Source organism: Triturus cristatus, chromosome 1_2, assembly GCF_964204655.1.
Source record: "Triturus cristatus chromosome 1_2, aTriCri1.1, whole genome shotgun sequence".
Taxonomy (NCBI): Eukaryota; Metazoa; Chordata; class Amphibia; order Caudata; family Salamandridae; genus Triturus; species Triturus cristatus.
Genome location: NC_140580.1, coordinates 902912663 through 902929811, shown reverse-complemented (window position 1 = coordinate 902929811; position 17149 = coordinate 902912663). Strand labels below are relative to the sequence as shown.

Here is a 17149-nt window from a genome sequence, read left to right as displayed (position 1 = left end):
TCCATTCTTAAATATGAAAGGCCACCGGCTTTATATGGTTCACTTATGCCACTTTTCAGTCCAGGCAAGTAGGCCCTGATTCTGTCATCAAACTCTTCTTGCCTTCTGCCTCTAAAAGCTCCAGCCCGAGCCTGCATCTGTGACCATGAACTTTGTCTCATTCTCTGCGCTGCTCACGAAGCCTGACATCAGCTTACTCTCTGCCAAGAACTGTATTTCACCTTCGAATTATCTGCTTCCCCCTCAGCCGATGCATTCCTGCCTAGTAGTTTAAGTAAACATTCTTCCAGTTACCAAGCAAAAAGACCCATCTTCTCTGTCCTCATGCAAGTAATTCATAGCCTTGTTACCATGGAATATTCCTACCCCCTCGCATTCAGTGTAGACACTTAGACGCTTGTACACGCACAGTCAGTATAGAATAGATTCTGTCCGAGAGTCCTCCTTTTTGGATAACATAGTTCTTTAAACATAGGATGTTAGATATGATTTGGGATTAGGTTGACTTGACCTCCCAGACTTCTCGTCTCCACATATAGAGCTAAATGTCAAGTCCCCGTCACCCCCTAGTTACACGTCAATTACACGTCATACTGCTGCGCGCGCATCCATGCCAAGTATTATCTTATAGATCCACCTATACATGACATCACAACCAATCATGTTCCTTTTTACTCATTATTACACCCATTTTCGGTTACGCAAACCAAACGTCAATGTCCTTATCAATTGTTACGCCTACTGTATTCACTTCATTATAATGTATGTATTATAAAAGTTACTGCTTGTCAATAAAGTATGTACTTCACTTCCTGAACCCCCGTGGTGATGGAACTTGAGGCATCCGATTATAATCGCTTATTGGAATAAAGCCCATTCCGAAACTCTAATATCACGGATTCTGCCTCTCATTTTACTGAGCTATTTTATAATGTTTCTGTACCAAATTCAGTCCCGGTAAAGGAGAAATATTTACCACACCACCCCTAAATCATACACGAAACAGACACAAACAAAATAAGCAACATGCCACTCCTCACAACTTCGCTTCTCCATGCCTACTGCACAAGGTTACACCACAAAAACACAGCTCACCAACTCCCTCTCAAACAGTCTCCACCACCTACACACACACACATCAAAATGCCTTCTTAGCCTGCTGAATGAGAAACACGATACAGAACTGCTACACGATTGCTATCCTCATACAGCTAAAACCAACACTAAGGACACACCTGCTACAAGCCCACAAAATACTGCTCAATCTTCTACAAAACAGTCACCCTATCACCAAAACACAGTCTTTAAACTGTCTACTAATAAATGCTTGATCGCTCTTTAAAAACAATCACCACATCTACGATCTCTAGGCTATCAAACTATCACGCAGAATCGTACAGACAAAAGACGAGGTGGCCTAGCTGTTGTGTTCAGGCAAACATATATCACTAAAGCGGACGACATCTCTAAATAAGGTTGTGAGGCCCTTTTCACCAGATGCAATCCTACACCATCTTCCTCCTGTAACTTCGTGCTCCTTTACAGACCTCCACCTAACAATGCAATATTCCCAGACACACAACTAGACATGGTTTCAAACCTGATAACACTACACTCCAACCCATACATTCTGGGTGACCTCAACATTTGGTTTGACAAACCCAATATGCCCCATCCGAAAACAATAATCACTGACCTGAACGCACTGAACCTGCATCAGATCGTCCGCAAACCCACACACTTCGCTGGACACATCCGAGAAGTCATATTTGCAAATACAGAACTAGTTACCTTTTAAACAATGACTCCACTCACATGGTCAGACTACCATTTACTTGCTTTCCAAAATAAAACAACACAAAGCGACGCATTTAAAACCACCTTACGTGCATACACCTATCGACCGTAGAACAAAACAATTTGGAACACTAAGAAACACAGCCAACATCCAATATAGATCTAGACACAATAAATTCTATTAAAACACTATGAGGGGCTACAGGAAGCTTTTGATATCCTGATACCACTATAAAGTACACAACAGAACAAAAGAAAACAGGCACCTTGGAGAAATACAGAGATAAAACTAAAAATTAGAAAGCTGCAACGGGCCTGGCTCAAAACAAACACCAATCAAGACAAACTTCACTTACAGAAACTTAACGGATTATACACGTCAGCTATCAAAAAGGCTACAAAAAAAAAAAAAAAGGTACAAATTGCCTAGATGGAGCTCATCGCACTACTCAAGATTTCACAGACAAACTGGCAAATCATTACACGGCCAAAGCAGACACTTTGGACACATATTTTAAAAAAAAAAAAAAAAAAAAAAAAAAAAGGAGCACCAGCACCAACCCTCCAAGAATACTCTAACCCAGCCTCTCCATTCCTTCCTTCCTTCCAACAGATTTCACACAGTGAATTTATGGACCTGGTCAAAACAAGAAGGCCTGCCGGCAGCCCTTCTGACCAGTGTCCACCACAAACCTTCAGGACAATTCTTCTAACAACCTCTGCTGTCATCTGGAATGACCTTGAGAGTTGACGGGGTTGGGGGAACTGTGCTACTTCTCTTGGACCGCCCTGCTGCCTTTTACCCGGTTAAACATGAAACTCTGACACAGACTCTATGAAGCCGGTATAGAGAGGACCGCTCTAAACTGATCACATCCTACCTTCATAGCAGAACTAATGTCATCCATGTCCTCCTTTCTCGTCTAAACCATACTTCGCAAAAGCAGGGGTCCCTCAAGGCTCTATCATCTCAACATGCTTTTCAACATCTACATGAAGTCATTGCCGGCACTGATCAATCAATTTTACCTCACGTGCTAGAACTGTGCAGGAGACACCCAAATACTCCTTCAACTGGAATGCCCAAAGACATTGGAAACTCACCAATTTTCAGTTGTCTCAAAGCCATAGATCAATGGATAATGTGGAGCCATCTCACATTGCATGCTTCCAAAACGGAAATACTCACATGTTGCGGTTGGAAAAATTATGACCCACTCGCAGCCTGGCCTGATGATCTGGGAAAAGCACCTAAAGTATCGAAGGAAGTAAGAACCCTCGGAACTACCATGGACTCCAAGCTATCAATGAAAGCCCAAGTGGACAAACTAGCAAGATCAAGCTTTGGTACTATAAAAATTATGTGACAAATCTTACCCCACCTGGGACTGCCACACAAGGTCCAGGCTACCATCTCTCTAGTTCTGTCCAAACTCTATTACGCCAATAGCCTCTACCACTGATCACCTTTAATGACTATGAAAGACTACAATGGATTCAGAACTCAGCTGCCAGACTACTCTTACATAAAAAGTCACAAGCAGACCTCTCCCCTACCTTGAAAGCTTTGCAGATCTTCCAAACAAGCCTTTCTAATCCCTTTCCTCCAACTCCTCCCCCTCGACCTCTTTTACTCACCCCAAACCCACGGCTATAAACTCCCCCCCCCCATAAAAAATTATAGACCCCTTCCTCTTTTAGCACACTCCACTATTCCTTTTCAATGCAAATAACAGACTAACATGTACTTTAACTAGATAAGATAGCAGTGAGGCTTTTGCCCGACACATTACGTGTCTTGGGTCTTCATCAGTGGCTGCCATGCAACTTAAAACAAAATACACTAGCATGCAGCATCTGCATGTTTTAAACTCAATACATTTATATTATAAAATAAGTATTTGTTTTAAATTAAAATAGGAGGTGAGACTATTGTTCTGAATTTGAATTTACTGTTCCAATTGTGCTGTTTTATGGAATTTATTTTTAACTGAAACAAATGATACAAATTCAATCGTTTGCAGTCTGTGCAATAAATATTTTAAAAAAGCACAGCATAAAGCTATGGATGAATCATTTCAGATAGTTGAACTATGGAACTTTTTAAGTTACAAAGGTTTGCATTTGTAGCTACGGGCAAAGGATGTAAAAGCTTGTAACATCCACCAGGTAAAAGACTTGTTCCTAATTTTATCATGTAAAGTTTGAAAACTCAATTGAACATTGTACTTAATTCACATTGTGAGCCATCATTGCAAAAACAATCGAAATACTTCTAAATCTAGAATTTATACCAAATATGAAATTGCACTGTAAGCCATGTGAAAGGGTTTGTTGCAATCCTTGGCTTACCTTCATAAGGTGTCATCTCAGGGCCCCACACAACATAATGCCTGAGAAAGAAAAAGAAAAGCATAGAGAGTGAGGTACAGACCTTCAAATTAAACAAACCTACTAAAAAAGAGATTCAGGTGTTAATCTTGTGCAAATATTCACAAAAGAACCTGACAATGTTTTCTAACTAAAATAAGAATTAGTTGCCTGAAGAATGACGCCTCAAAACATACATGCATTGTTACAGACACTTTGGAACATGTGTTGGTACAAACACCTCAGATTACAAGATATATGCACACACATCGTTGAAACAGTGTTTCACCAGGTACTTGAGCTCAATGCAGAGGAATAGACCATGACATCCAAACAATGAGTCACTGATATACCGGAGTGTAATAACTGCCTGTTGCAGAGATTTGTGTGCAATTTGAATATCACAACTTTGAATTCTGACAGTTCACACCCAGTCTGAGCCATTAGAGACTAATGAAATCAATACCTTTTATTTGGTTAACACCAGTAGCTGTTAATCACCGTATTTTGAGGCACAACGATCCAGGAACAAATACTGCATGGTTATAAATAAATAGGCACTATGGTTTAACTTGAAATGTGTTAACTGTCAATATAGTTAAATTCAACAAGTCAAACATTTCAACCAAGTAAAAGATTAACCTTCAGATTTCAGAGTGTACACAAATTTCATTTTTTATCCTACATGTTTTCTGATGCAAGTCAAGTTATGTAAAGCTATTAAGTAGACTGCACGTGTCACTTTTAAGATTAAAGCAGTACATTGATCAACATCTGAAAGCAAACACCTCATCATTCCATTCACCTCCTTATGAACATCTTCGGTCTTCTACTTTTTATGCTTGATTTAGGATGCTCTTTAATCTTTAGCTAATGTTTTGCTTGTTTGTATAGTACACTCATAACCTAATTAATACAGCACAATTATGCACGTTCTCTACGCATTAAATAAAATGAAAAATGGCACGTACAAGGATCAGATTAAGCTCAGCTGGTTAAAGGGGAGTTTTGTGGGGGCTTAGGGAGGTTGTAAAGGTACCCCAGTGAGATTTAACGGTTTGCAGAAGCAACTCATGGAAAAGGGCCAAAGTTTTTATTATTTGAATTTGATATATTTAGGTAAAGTGGAAGATCTTCAAAACACAAAGATATCAAGTACTTTAGGTAGGCTTGATACCTGAGTTTTTGCTAGGGCTCAAATATTTAGTTATTATGAATAAAAAAAATGATGGATGATATACCGTAACATTTGTGGAATCTCTTCTTACATAGGAGAACGAAAAGTTTCTTACCTGTCGGTGTAGTTTTGCAGCTTGAAGATCTTTCTGAATTCACTATGCTGTGCATTATTCCGCGATCTTGTGGTTGGGTCCGGATTCGTAGTCTTTTCTTTGTTTTTTTTTTTTTTTTTTTGTAGCCCAGGTGGGCGTCGACGTCCACCATTTGGTGCACCTCCCGTGACGTCGTCGTGCTTCCTGCGGAAGTCCCACCTTTGGGGCGCCATCTTCGGGTTCTTTTTTCCCTGTTTTTTTTTTTTTTTTTTTTAACCCTTGGCGATTGATTAATCTTTTTGTCCATATTTCTGTACGTGTCCACCTATTTGATCCTATCCATTTCACCCCCTCTTCCTCCAGCCTCATCTTCCTGGCGGAGGTGGGTGGGTTCGCTAGTGAATCCAGAAAGATCTTCAAGCTGCAAAACTACACCGACAGGTAAGAAACTTTTCGTTTTGCAGCGTGAATCTTTCTGGATTCACTATGCTGTGCATAGACTTTGTAGCGGTTTTCCTATTTTTGTGGTGGCTGGGTGGAAGATGATCGCTGGTCGTTGAAAATGTGTTGTAGCACCTTCTGTCCGACCTGTGCTTCCTTATTCATTTGAATGTCCACGCAGTAGTGCTTTGTGAACGTGTGCACAGATGCCCAAGTTGCTGCGAGACAAATGTCTTGGATGGGCGTGTTTGCCAGGAAGGCAACTGTGGCCCCCTTCTTCCTTGTGGAGTGAGCTTGTGGCCCCTCCGTTAGCTCCTGTCCAGCCTGTTTGTGACAGAATTGAATAGTGAGGGCAATCCACCTAGCGATGGTGCCCTTGGTCACTGGTCTACCCATGAAGCTAGTAGCAAAGGACACAAACAGCTGCTTCGACTTCCTGAGTTCCTTGGTTCTTTCAATGTAGTGCATCACCGCTCTTCTGGCATCGAGGGTGTGCAGGGCCTTTTCTGCGTTTGTAGTCGGGTTTTGGAAGAAACTCGGTATCTGGATACTCTGATTCATGTGGAACGCCGACACTACCTTGGGCATGAAGTGTGGGTCCGTCCTCAGGACTACCCTGTCCCTGTGAATTTGAATGTAGGGCTCCTGTAGCGTTAGTGCTTGAAGCTCGCTCACCCTGCGTAGTGAGGTTATGGCCACTAGAAAGGCAGTTTTCATCGTCAACATTTGTAGATTGGCCTTGTGAATGGGTTCAAACGGCGCCTTCATGAGCTCCGTCAGAACCACGTTTAAATTCCATGCCGGCGGCGGCAACCTTTTCGGGGGTGCCATTCTTTTGGCTCCCTCCATGAATCTCTTCACCACCTGCGAGCTGAAGAAACTTCCACCCTTCTCACCTCTGGTGTAGGCAACGATCGCTGCTAGGTGCACCCTTAGGGAGCTCGAGCAGAGGTTACTCTTTAGAAGGTGTGTGAGGTACCTCAGCACAGTTGAGTCTCTTGTCATTCTGTTGTGCAGGCCCTTCTTCCTGCACCACACCGTGAATCTCTTCCACTTTGCGCTGTAGCACTTTCTTGTAGTAGGTTTCCTTGCCTCCCGTAGCACTCGCATAGTGCTCTGAGGTAACCTTAGGTGTGCGAACTCTAGGTCTTCAGGAGCCATGCTGCTAGGTTGAGGGTCTCTGGCTCTGGGTGCAGGACCTCCCCGTTTTGCATTGAGAGCAGGTCTTTTCTCCTCTCGAACTTGTACGGATTGCCTTGCGCCATTTCTTGAATCTGTGAGAACCATGTCTGCCTCGCCCACTGTGGGGCCACCAGGATCAGAGTCATGTTGCTGGTTCTGCACTTGTCGAGCACTCTGTGCAACAGGGGTATCGGTGGAAAGGCGTAGGCAAATGTCCTCGACCAGCTTATCCATAGGGCATTTCCCTTGGATTGCTGATCTGGTTGCCTGGACGCGAAGCTTTGGCATTTTGCATTGTGGCGTGTTGCAAAAAGGTCTATTGTGGGAGTCCCCCATCTCCGGAAGAGTTTCTCCGTTTCCTGGCCATTGAGCTCCCACTCGTGTGATGCTGAGGTCTGCCTGCTTAGCCAGTCTGCCTCCACATTGTCCTTCCCCGGTAGGTGAATTGCCAGTAGATCTATCCTGAGAGGTATGGCCCATCTCCAAATCTCCTGAGCTAGGGATGAGAGGGGAAACGACTGTGTCCCCCCTTGTTTGTTGATGTAGAACATCGCCGTGGTGTTGTCTGTCTGTACCAACACCCTCTGCCCGCACAGGTGTCTCTGGAATGCCTTCAGGGCTAGCAGTATCGTTTTCAACTCGAGGTAGTTGATGTGGCGGACCGCGTCTGCCGGAGCCCATAGACCCCTCACTCTGAGGTTGTCCATGTGCGCTCCCCATCCCATCTGCGATGCGTCCGTGGTAATGGTCACTGTTGGGCTTGGTGGTGTCAGGCTTCTCCCTGTTGTTATGTTGTCTCTGTTCCACCAAGTTATCTCCTCCTGCACTGCGTGCGTAACAACCACTAGATCCTCCCAACTTCCGTTTGCTTGTGACCATTGCTGTTGCAGCCATTCCTGGAATGGTCTCATGTGCAGGCGTACATTCGGCACCAGCTGGATACAGGACGCCATCATCCCCATCATCTTGCTCACCGCCCTCACTGTCAGAGCTCGCCCCTTCTGGTAGAGCTGCGTCTCCTTCAGTAGGGCATCTGTCCTCCTGTCGCTGGGCACTACTGTACTGTTGAGGGAGTTGATCTGTGCCCCCAGGAAAATCTTTACCTGTTCCGGTTCCAGCGATGATTTTCCCCAGTGGATGGAAAATCCCAGATTTGTGAGGGTGTCTGTTACGCGTTTTGCGTGCCTCTCGCACTTCTCGCGTGAGTTTGCCTTGACCAGCCAGTCGTCCAAGTATGGGTATACGTGTATGCCCTGCTTTCGTAGGTGTGCCGCTACCGCCGACAGGCATTTTGTAAAGACCCTTGGCGCTGATTTTAATCCGAAGGCCAGGGTTGTGAACTGGTAGTGTTCCTGTTCGATGTTGAATCTTAGAAGGCCCTTGTGCCTTCTGTTTATTGGGATGTGAAGGTAGGCATCCTTGAGGTCCACGGTGACCATGAAGTCCCCTTCTCTTATCTGTGGCAGTACCTCCTGCAGTGAAGTCATTTTGAACCTTTGCGTTCTTATGAACTTGTTTAGGTAACGGAGGTCCAGTATGGGCCTGAGGTCTCCGTCTACCTTCGGAACCACGAAGTAGTTTGAGTAGACCCCTTTGTTGCGTTCCCCGAACGGCACTGCCTCTATGGCTCCCTTTTGTAGGAGTTTCCGCGTTTCTTCTCTGAGTATTGCCAGTTCTTGGGCAGATCTCTGTCTTCCCTTCGGTTTCCTGTTTGGAGGTCTTTTCTCCAAGTCTACGCAGTATCCGTACTGCACGATGTTCCGTATCCATTTGTCTGTGGTTATACGCCGCCACTCCTGAAGGTAGAACCTCAGCCTTCCGCCTACTGGTGACGTATGCTCGTAGGCTCTTGAATCTTCTCTTCCCCCTGATGACACTTTTTTGCGCCTCACCCTTGGGGACCTGACGAGGGTAGGCGTCTTCTTGCGTGCTGAGTCACTTCGAGGAGGGCTGATCGCCCCCTCTCCTCCTTTGGCCACGTCCGTTCCCTCTCCCGCGAAAGGACTGGCCCCGAGGTTGATATTGCCAGCTTTGCTTCTGCTGACCTTGACCGTGACCTTCGCCCTGCTGACCTTGTTGGAACGCCTGGTGCGATGTCCCTTGTTGGCTTGCACCCCTACCGTAGGGCCTCCTCGAGGGATTACCTCGTCTCATTCCCCTCAGATGTAGGGCCCCCATGGACCTCGCTGTCTCGTTTTCCTTCTTGAGCTGGGTGAGCTTTTCGTCCACCGTTGCTCCGAACAGTGTCTCTCCGTTGAAGGGGGTGCCAAGGATGTTGTTCTGCACTTCCGGTTTGAATCCCGAGATTCTTAGCCATGCATGCCTCCTCTCTGTGACCCCTATGGCCATGAGTCTTGCTGAAGTCTCTGCCCCATCCAACGCCGTCTTTATACAGGAGTTGGCGATGTTCTTTCCTTCATCCACCAGGTGAGAGGCTCTCTGGCGGTATTCTTCGGGGAGGTGCTTTACTAGCTCCCCCATCTCATCCCAGTGTTGGTATTGGTGTCTATTGAGGAGTGCATTCGAATTCGCCATGCGCCAGTGCATTGCGGCGTTCCTCTCGACCTTTTTGCCTGTGAGGTCGATCCTCCTGCTCTCTTTATCCGGAGGTGGGCCCGAAGTTGCTGGAACGTTGGCCCTTCTCCTGGCCGTGGAGGCTATGATGGAGTCTGCGGTGACGCTACCCTTGATGTAAGGTGGGTCCAGGGAGGAGTGCTTATATTTCTTCTCTGTCCTGGGTGTGATCGACCGGCAGGTGGCAGGCTCCTTGAAGGCTTCTCTCCCCTGGTTCATCACGCTTTGTAGCATGGGGAGGAACTGACTCCTAGTCTGGATGGGGAGCAGTGTTTCGACGAGAAAATCGGCTTTCGGCCTCTCCTCGTCGAGTTTGACGCCGAAGGCCAGTGCTGCGCTCTTCACCACCATATTGTATACCCCGATGTCGTCGGGTGGCGAAGGCCTCGAGGGGTACGTGTCCACGGGCTCCTCCGGGTTTTCGGTGTCGAGATCGTGCCATTCGACGTCGTTGCTGTTAGATGCCGCCGATTCGAAGAACGACTGTTGGTCTTCTTCCTCGGCTTCTTCCTCATAATAGGGCTCCTCTTCTTCTTCGAGATCCCTTGTCAGCCCTTCGGCGTCGAACTCCTCTTCGACCTCGACGACGTCCGACGATGAAACCGTTGGAATCTTGAATTCCTTCATCCTGGCGTCGAACTCCTTCTTCCTTTGAAGGATGTTCTCCATTTCGGCCTCGAGCCGCCTCTTCTTTTTCTCCATTTCGGAGATGCTTTCGGCGTCGACCGCGGGTCTTTTCGATGAAACTTGCGTCGACGTCGAACGTTCTTTCTGCGTCGATCGGCCCGTTTCATGGGATGATTTCGACGACCCTTGCCTTTCGGCGTCTTTCTGCACCAGGGAGTCCTTTTGTAAGGATCCGCTGGGCCTTTTGTCCGAAGTTCCCCCCTTGGACGTCGAAGTTTTCGGCGCCGGGGCTCCCTTCGCGGACTTTGACTCAGATTTTCTCGAGTCACCCTCGTGTTGTCGAGGTACTTTTTGTTTTGCGCTCGACGATTCTCTTACCTCGTCTTCTTTTTTCTTGTCGGTCTCTACGACCGTGAAGTTTTCGGCTGTCTCGGCGACGTTGTCCTCGTCGTCTGAGGAGAGGCCCAGAGCGTAGAGCGTCGGGGGCTTCCCCTTGCCGTCCATGTTGGCGTTGGCCCTTCTCTGCCGCTCTCTCACCCTGAGTGTCTTCGGCGCGAAGGCTGAGCAGGCGTTGCAGTCGATACTCTGGTGATCGACCGGTAGGCAGAGGTTGCAGACCGGATGCTGGTCTCTCTGCGCGAACTTGTGGTGGCAGTTTGGGCAGAACTTGAATGGCGTCTTGTCCATTTCGCTCAGGGTCTCTGAGCGTGCATTCTCCAGGGCTGTCGAAGAAAAGGGCTCGCTGGTCCTCTTTCTTCGCGCTCCTGATGAAATCTGTTCAATTCCTGATGTCTTCTCTTGATTCTATCGATGAAACTCGCTTTTCTTCCTTCTTCCTCCGAGTGAATTTTCTGGAGCTTCCCGATGTCGATCCAGACCCAACGGCGGAAAAAAGAATCTGAAGATGGCGCCCCAAAGGTGGGACTTCGCAGGAAGCACGACGACGTCACGGGAGGTGCACCAAATGGTGGACGTCGACGCCCACCTGGGCTACAAAAAAAAAAAAAAAAAAACAAAGAAAAGACTACGAATCCGGACCCAACCACAAGATCGCGGAATAATGCACAGCATAGTGAATCCAGAAAGATTCACGCTGCAAAACAACCTTTGAAATGCTCATTTTTATGAGGCTAGTATGATTTTCGTTGTTTTCGACTGCAAAACAGTGTGAATGCAATTTGGAATTTGTTCGCACCAGAAGTCTCCAACATGTTGATCAAGAGCTACCAGTATCTCGCTGCACAGCAACCTAGTTTGGGATTATACTGCTGCTTCCTTTGTGATGCTGTATTTTAAAACTCTGAGCACCAGTCTTGTGAGGAAGTGAAAGGAGACAGGAGCAGCACACAATCTCCTCCTCCCTCCCCTTACCCCACCCTCTTCTTCAATAAACAATGTCATACTGGAAGGGAAAAAGGAGGACCATAAATAAATGTCTCCGGAAACAGCATACAGTTTAAAAACCTTCACACATATTACCTCCAGGGATTTCTATTTCATAAAGCTCAACGTAAAATATCTGTAGGGTTATTAACAATATCCAAAGATGTATTTTTTTAAAGCTGCACTACATACAAGTTTCTTTCCCTTCTCGTTGCTGTCTTTTTCTGTTTCTCTCTTTCCCTGTTTCTAAACTTTCCCTTTCACTCCTCTCTCGCCTTTCACTCTTGCTTTATTTCTTCTTTTCTCCTCCTTTCTTTCCTCGTTTTCCTTTCATCAGTTCGTTCTTCGTTTCACATTTTTCATTTCTTTATCCCCTCCTTTGTGTCCTTTCTTCCATTCTCCCTCTACTTTTTCCTCCTTTCTGTACCTTTTTTTCCTTCTCTCTCTTTTCACTCTCGCCTTCTTGCAGTTTTTCTCCGATTCGCGTAACTTTTTTCTATTCTCTTTTCACATACTCCTGCCTGTTACTGCTCATTTTCATGTTTATTTCTTTCTCATATCATACTTTCTCGTTCTTAATTTCTTTTCCTTCAACACTGCATTCTTTAGCTTCTTTCTCTCCTTCTCTAGTCCTTCTTTCCTCCTTCTTTGTTCTTTTTTGCTCTTTTGTTCCTTATTTCATTTTCAGCATGCCTTAAGTTCTTCTCTCCTTTACCTCTTGATTGACTTTTGTCCCTCCCTTCTCACTTTCTTTCTTTCCCCCCTCTCCTATTTTTAGGTCTCGCCTGACCCAGCGCATGCGCTGGTCTGGCGAGACTTATTGAGAGGGCTCCAAAAAGTGCTACCAGGCCAGCCTAGAGCTACAGTGCATGTGCGTGGGCTCACGCGCCACGCTTTACTGCTATTACTTTCACTTTTGCGGCCGCTTTGATGTTTGATCGCGATCGCGATCACTTTCGCTTTGCATAGCCAATAGGTCTCGCTTTTGGGACCTTATAAGTATTTAGTTATGCAACTGTTGCATAGCTAAACACTTATAAGGTCCCAAAGGCGAGACCTATTGGCTATGCCAATGCTTGTTCTCTTTCTCTCCTTCCATTATTTAAGACTACTTAAGTTACTATTAGGCAGTATCTCCGGATGGATTTTACTGATCAGAAGTTACTATCAATGCTGAAAACGTTGGAAACCCCTGGCATACAAATTTGAGTCTATGAGTGCCTCTCGTTTCATGCCCACGTCTGCTCCACTTCACAGAATCTGTCTGGTATCAGTCTGCTGTGTCTCCACACTTTAATTGAAAGGTGTTGAGGAGCACCTCCCCCCCCAAGAACACTAGGGCACTTAGGGGTTAAAGCAACAAGAATGGTTTGCACAACCTCCTCTTGTAGGTCTCAACATGGTCTAGTTTGAGTGAGGGAGACAGCAGGTCCAAAACACAAAGCTGTCGGGGTGGGGGCTTAGAGTGGTGCTGACTCCCCGTGAAGAACTGTCTCACCAATGTCAGCTACAAAAAGGTATGATGTAAACCACCAAGGGCTTTGACAGAACACGCCAAAGCTCCAAGCTTTTGTGCGCTATGTATAAAACTCAGTAGGAAGCATGGAAAGATCACAAGAAAGCAACTCACATCACCACATGACAAACCACTCCACCAACTACAGATTTGTTTGTATATGGGAGAACAAACAAATATATTGCACTGTTAACTATTTTCAAAATAGGAGGAGTATAAAGAGGTCAACCCACCAGCACACAGCTACAAAAGGAGAGCAGGTGAATGTGTTTTTGACCAGATGGAATCACATTCAGTGGCATTCACTGCTGGTATAAACGTGATCGTGGGTAGCATGACTGTTAGGATTAAATGGCAGACAATGTAATAATATTGCCATTAATAATGTATGCATCCTCATTCAATTACAACTCAATGTTAATTGGTACCCCTCTCAATGGTACTTATTCATTTCGGACTTCGGAAAAAAGAAAGCCTAAATTGGCACTTCACTGCGGTTGACGTTTATTTCACGAGGTTATCTTAGCTGCTTAAAAAAGCACGGAAAGCTTGTAGATTCACATCTTTAAATGCCAAATAAGTGCAAACATTTACTGAATGTGGCAGAATATGAGAATCACTTTACAGGGCTGACTTTCACCAATCAAAACTGACTTGCAACACTGAATAAGGAGAACAAGTGTTTTGATAGCATCAATTTTAATGCTTCCCATCTTCCTTCCGCCAAAATTAAAAGTGAAGTTGTATACGGAGAACCACTTTTTATAATGCAATAATAAAAAGTCTCCTCTAAAGTGACCTCACAGGGGTCGTCACAACATTGTACAATGAGGCCACATCACCCATGACTCTTTCTGCACCATTATGTAGATCACAACCAAAAAATAACTGGTAGAAGGATGGCTATAATCTCAAACACTATAATATGTTATACCCTTGGAAAAATGTTAGTAAATAACGGTGCAGAGCACAGCTCCATGGAAAACCTGAAAACGAAATAACTACCTTAGTATTTGAACAAATAGAGTAACCAAAGAGTATACGGTAAAGCTTTTCTAATGTCTCTATTATTATTATTATTAATATTAATATGAATTTTTATAAGTGCTTGTTTAGGCTAGTTTATCCCTATGTTTACTAAGAACAGACGTTTGGCTCTAATCGCGGTTGTAGCATTACATGTAAACTAGCATTAGAAGACGTTTTAGTATGTCATGATTTTATTAACTGGTTCCAAACATTCCAACCATGCATAAGCAGGGCTTATACAGTAAGAGGATTAAGATGCCATAGAATTTGCCTTGCATGATAATGATCACCACTGAGGAACAGACAGACAATATGACTACTCTGCTCTGAAATACTTTTCAAGTGTTTCTTAAGCCTCATTGGGCCAGAAAAAAAGAAAGATACAAAAAACCTCCACTTGGGTAATGCGAGCAGGGTCTAACTTCGTTGAAGTTCTCTTTAACAACTGTCAGTTCTTCAAACTCTTACCATTCAAGGATATTTGATGGGAGCGGTTCAGCACAAATATAAGGCACAGGGTCTTTCTTAATTCGTAGGTAATCCTGTTTAAGCCTCTGTGTTGCCGTCGTCGGTGCTCTCTTCGTGCTGCTGTTACTCATCTGATTAAAACAATTTAAAGAACAGAATAAGCACACTGATAATTGCTATATGCCATAGAGTTTCATTTACACATTTTAGCTGGTACTTTCAATGTAAAAAAAAAAAAAAAAAAAAAAAAAATAGATTACCACCGTACTTTCATTCCATTGCCAAAACACAAATAGTCTATTTTTTAATCTCACAAATGTTAAAAAGCCTTTAGTAAGCGTCAGATCCTTGGTCTCTCCACAGAACCTATATAGCCGTGTAGCTGGTTTTAAGTCCAGTCTCTTTACAGTGCAGCCTAATGTAGAGAGGGGCACATCTTGGGTGCCAGGAGTCAATATTTAGCAACGCCTGGGAAAAATCGACGCACACAAGAGAACTGAACAAAATTTGGTGGATCCGTCAGGGAAAGAATCCCATGATGAATAAAAGTAACCCATTAGGCTAATCCATCACTACACCACCAAAAAAAGATGGAACAAGATCAAAGAAGAAAAAACCTTTCCCAATGCAAGAGGCCTTCAAATAGATCTCTTGGCACTGCCTTCACAAAAGGTTCCCTGCAAAACCTCAAACTCACTCAATTTTCACCTGCACTGCCTTTCACTAGCCCAAACTGTATTGCCTTAATCCAGGTGTCCTTGCAATAGCCAGCCTGGCCCTACCTTTACCCACACTGACTTTTAATAGCTCAACGTGACTGTGCTTCCTTAAAAACCACCTTATAATAGCCCTACCTGACCTGGCTCATACCAGGTTACTTTCGATAGTCAACTATAGCCTTGACACATCCTAGGCTCAGATTTCCCCTAGTCCACCCCTATCCAGGATGCCACCCCCTTAGAATCAGCACAAAGACTTTTCTAATAACCCACGCTGCCACTCCCTCCCAAACCATGCCCCAGTCATCATCCTGGCTCCTTTTCATTATTCCATGCAGACTTCAAGTTCCAACAGCCAATGTGGGGTCAGCTTCTACTCGTTCTGCCTTCCAATAACCCAATCACTAAACAGATAGATTCCAATAGGATGAGGCCTATGTAAAACACATTCAGGATGTATTCTAATAAAGCTTGGTCTAGCATCCGCACGAGTTACTTGCAATGGGGCATCCTGAAATTTCCCAGTCTGCCAAACACTAATAGAATAGCCCATGCTGGTACCACATTTTGCCAGAAAGTCCTCCAACAACAAGCAGTCGATTAGCGAGGTGGAGCAAACTGTCAAGCAACTTGATGGTGTGATGACAATGGGATTGCAGTTTCCTGTACCCACAAAAAACACATTTTAGGAGGCCAAGTCCAGTTAATGTTTTTTAATGGGCTCCAATCCAAAACGCTATGATGCTTAAGATGTAATTTCTTTCTTAGGATGCGTTGCTAGTTTTGTTATGGGATTAATCAAAAATGCTAAAGAAAATCAAGAGAAGATAATGAACGAATCCCAAAGTGGTGAGTGCATTCAAAGAGTAAAGGTAGGGTGGGGGGAAGAGATGAAGCTAGAAGGAGATCAGAATTAACCATTTTTGGGAACCTCCTCATCATTATTATACTTAACTGGTACAGCACCTAAACCCCAACAGGATATCCGTGTGCTGCTTATGTCAAAATTAATAAAAGAGTGCCGTTTAACTTTCTTTACAAGGGAGTGAATTTCTCATATTGAATTTGGCAAGAGTGCTAACATTTGCAATTCAGAAGAGCCTCCATCCACCCAGCCTCTTCTTGCTTTTCCTATCAGCAGCAACAATTCATTGCCTGAACATAAGAACCTAACAGGGAAACCTAGTTTAGATCTGTATGTGATGTACAAAGGACATGTCCCTCACGTCCCTATGTTATAATCTTAACTTGTGTTCCATCTTGTAGTTTTAGTCGATAAGATCTAGTCCGTCTTGTTATCCTCCAGCCTTGAACAAGTCGCGGCTCATGCAACAGAAGTCTCTACTACTTGTAGTTTCTAGTTGTTTACCTTAGGTGTAATACTCAGGAGGAAGTTACATTGCCAAAACAGAGATTATTTTTACAGGAGCGGAACACCACGAAAAAATAAACAGAACAAAATGAAACCATTTTCAGGGGCCTACTACGAAAGAGTCTAGCAATTACTATACAAAACGTGAGTATAGAACTGCCACCATGGAACACTGCCCATTCATGTACAAATGTAACAAACATTTTCAGTGCAATAGGTCTGGCATTTGCGAGCGTTTAAGGTATTGGCATTGTAAATGACAATGCCTTTTATTTATGTGTTTTTTAAAGCAACACATATATAAAAGGCATTGTGACTTTTAATGCCAATGGCTCAAACTCTTAGTGGCACTTGCAAAGCATGAGGTGTTTTGGAAAGATGCCTAGGAAAATTGCATGGA

The 17149-nt window shown here is 44.4% G+C and overlaps 1 protein-coding gene across 1 annotated transcript in view; it reads right to left on the bottom strand.

Annotated features, from left to right (window-relative positions):
• The window catches only part of UBE2J2 (ubiquitin conjugating enzyme E2 J2), a 189487-nt gene that overhangs the window by 123741 nt on the left and 48597 nt on the right, over positions 1-17149 (bottom strand). Inside the window, exons 2-3 of the mRNA XM_085609619.1 lie at positions 14659-14789; positions 4150-4190 (exon numbers count right to left, since the gene is read on the bottom strand). Coding sequence (XP_085465745.1) covers positions 4150-4190; positions 14659-14789 — 172 coding nt within the window. The remainder of the gene's footprint in view (positions 1-4149; positions 4191-14658; positions 14790-17149) is intronic.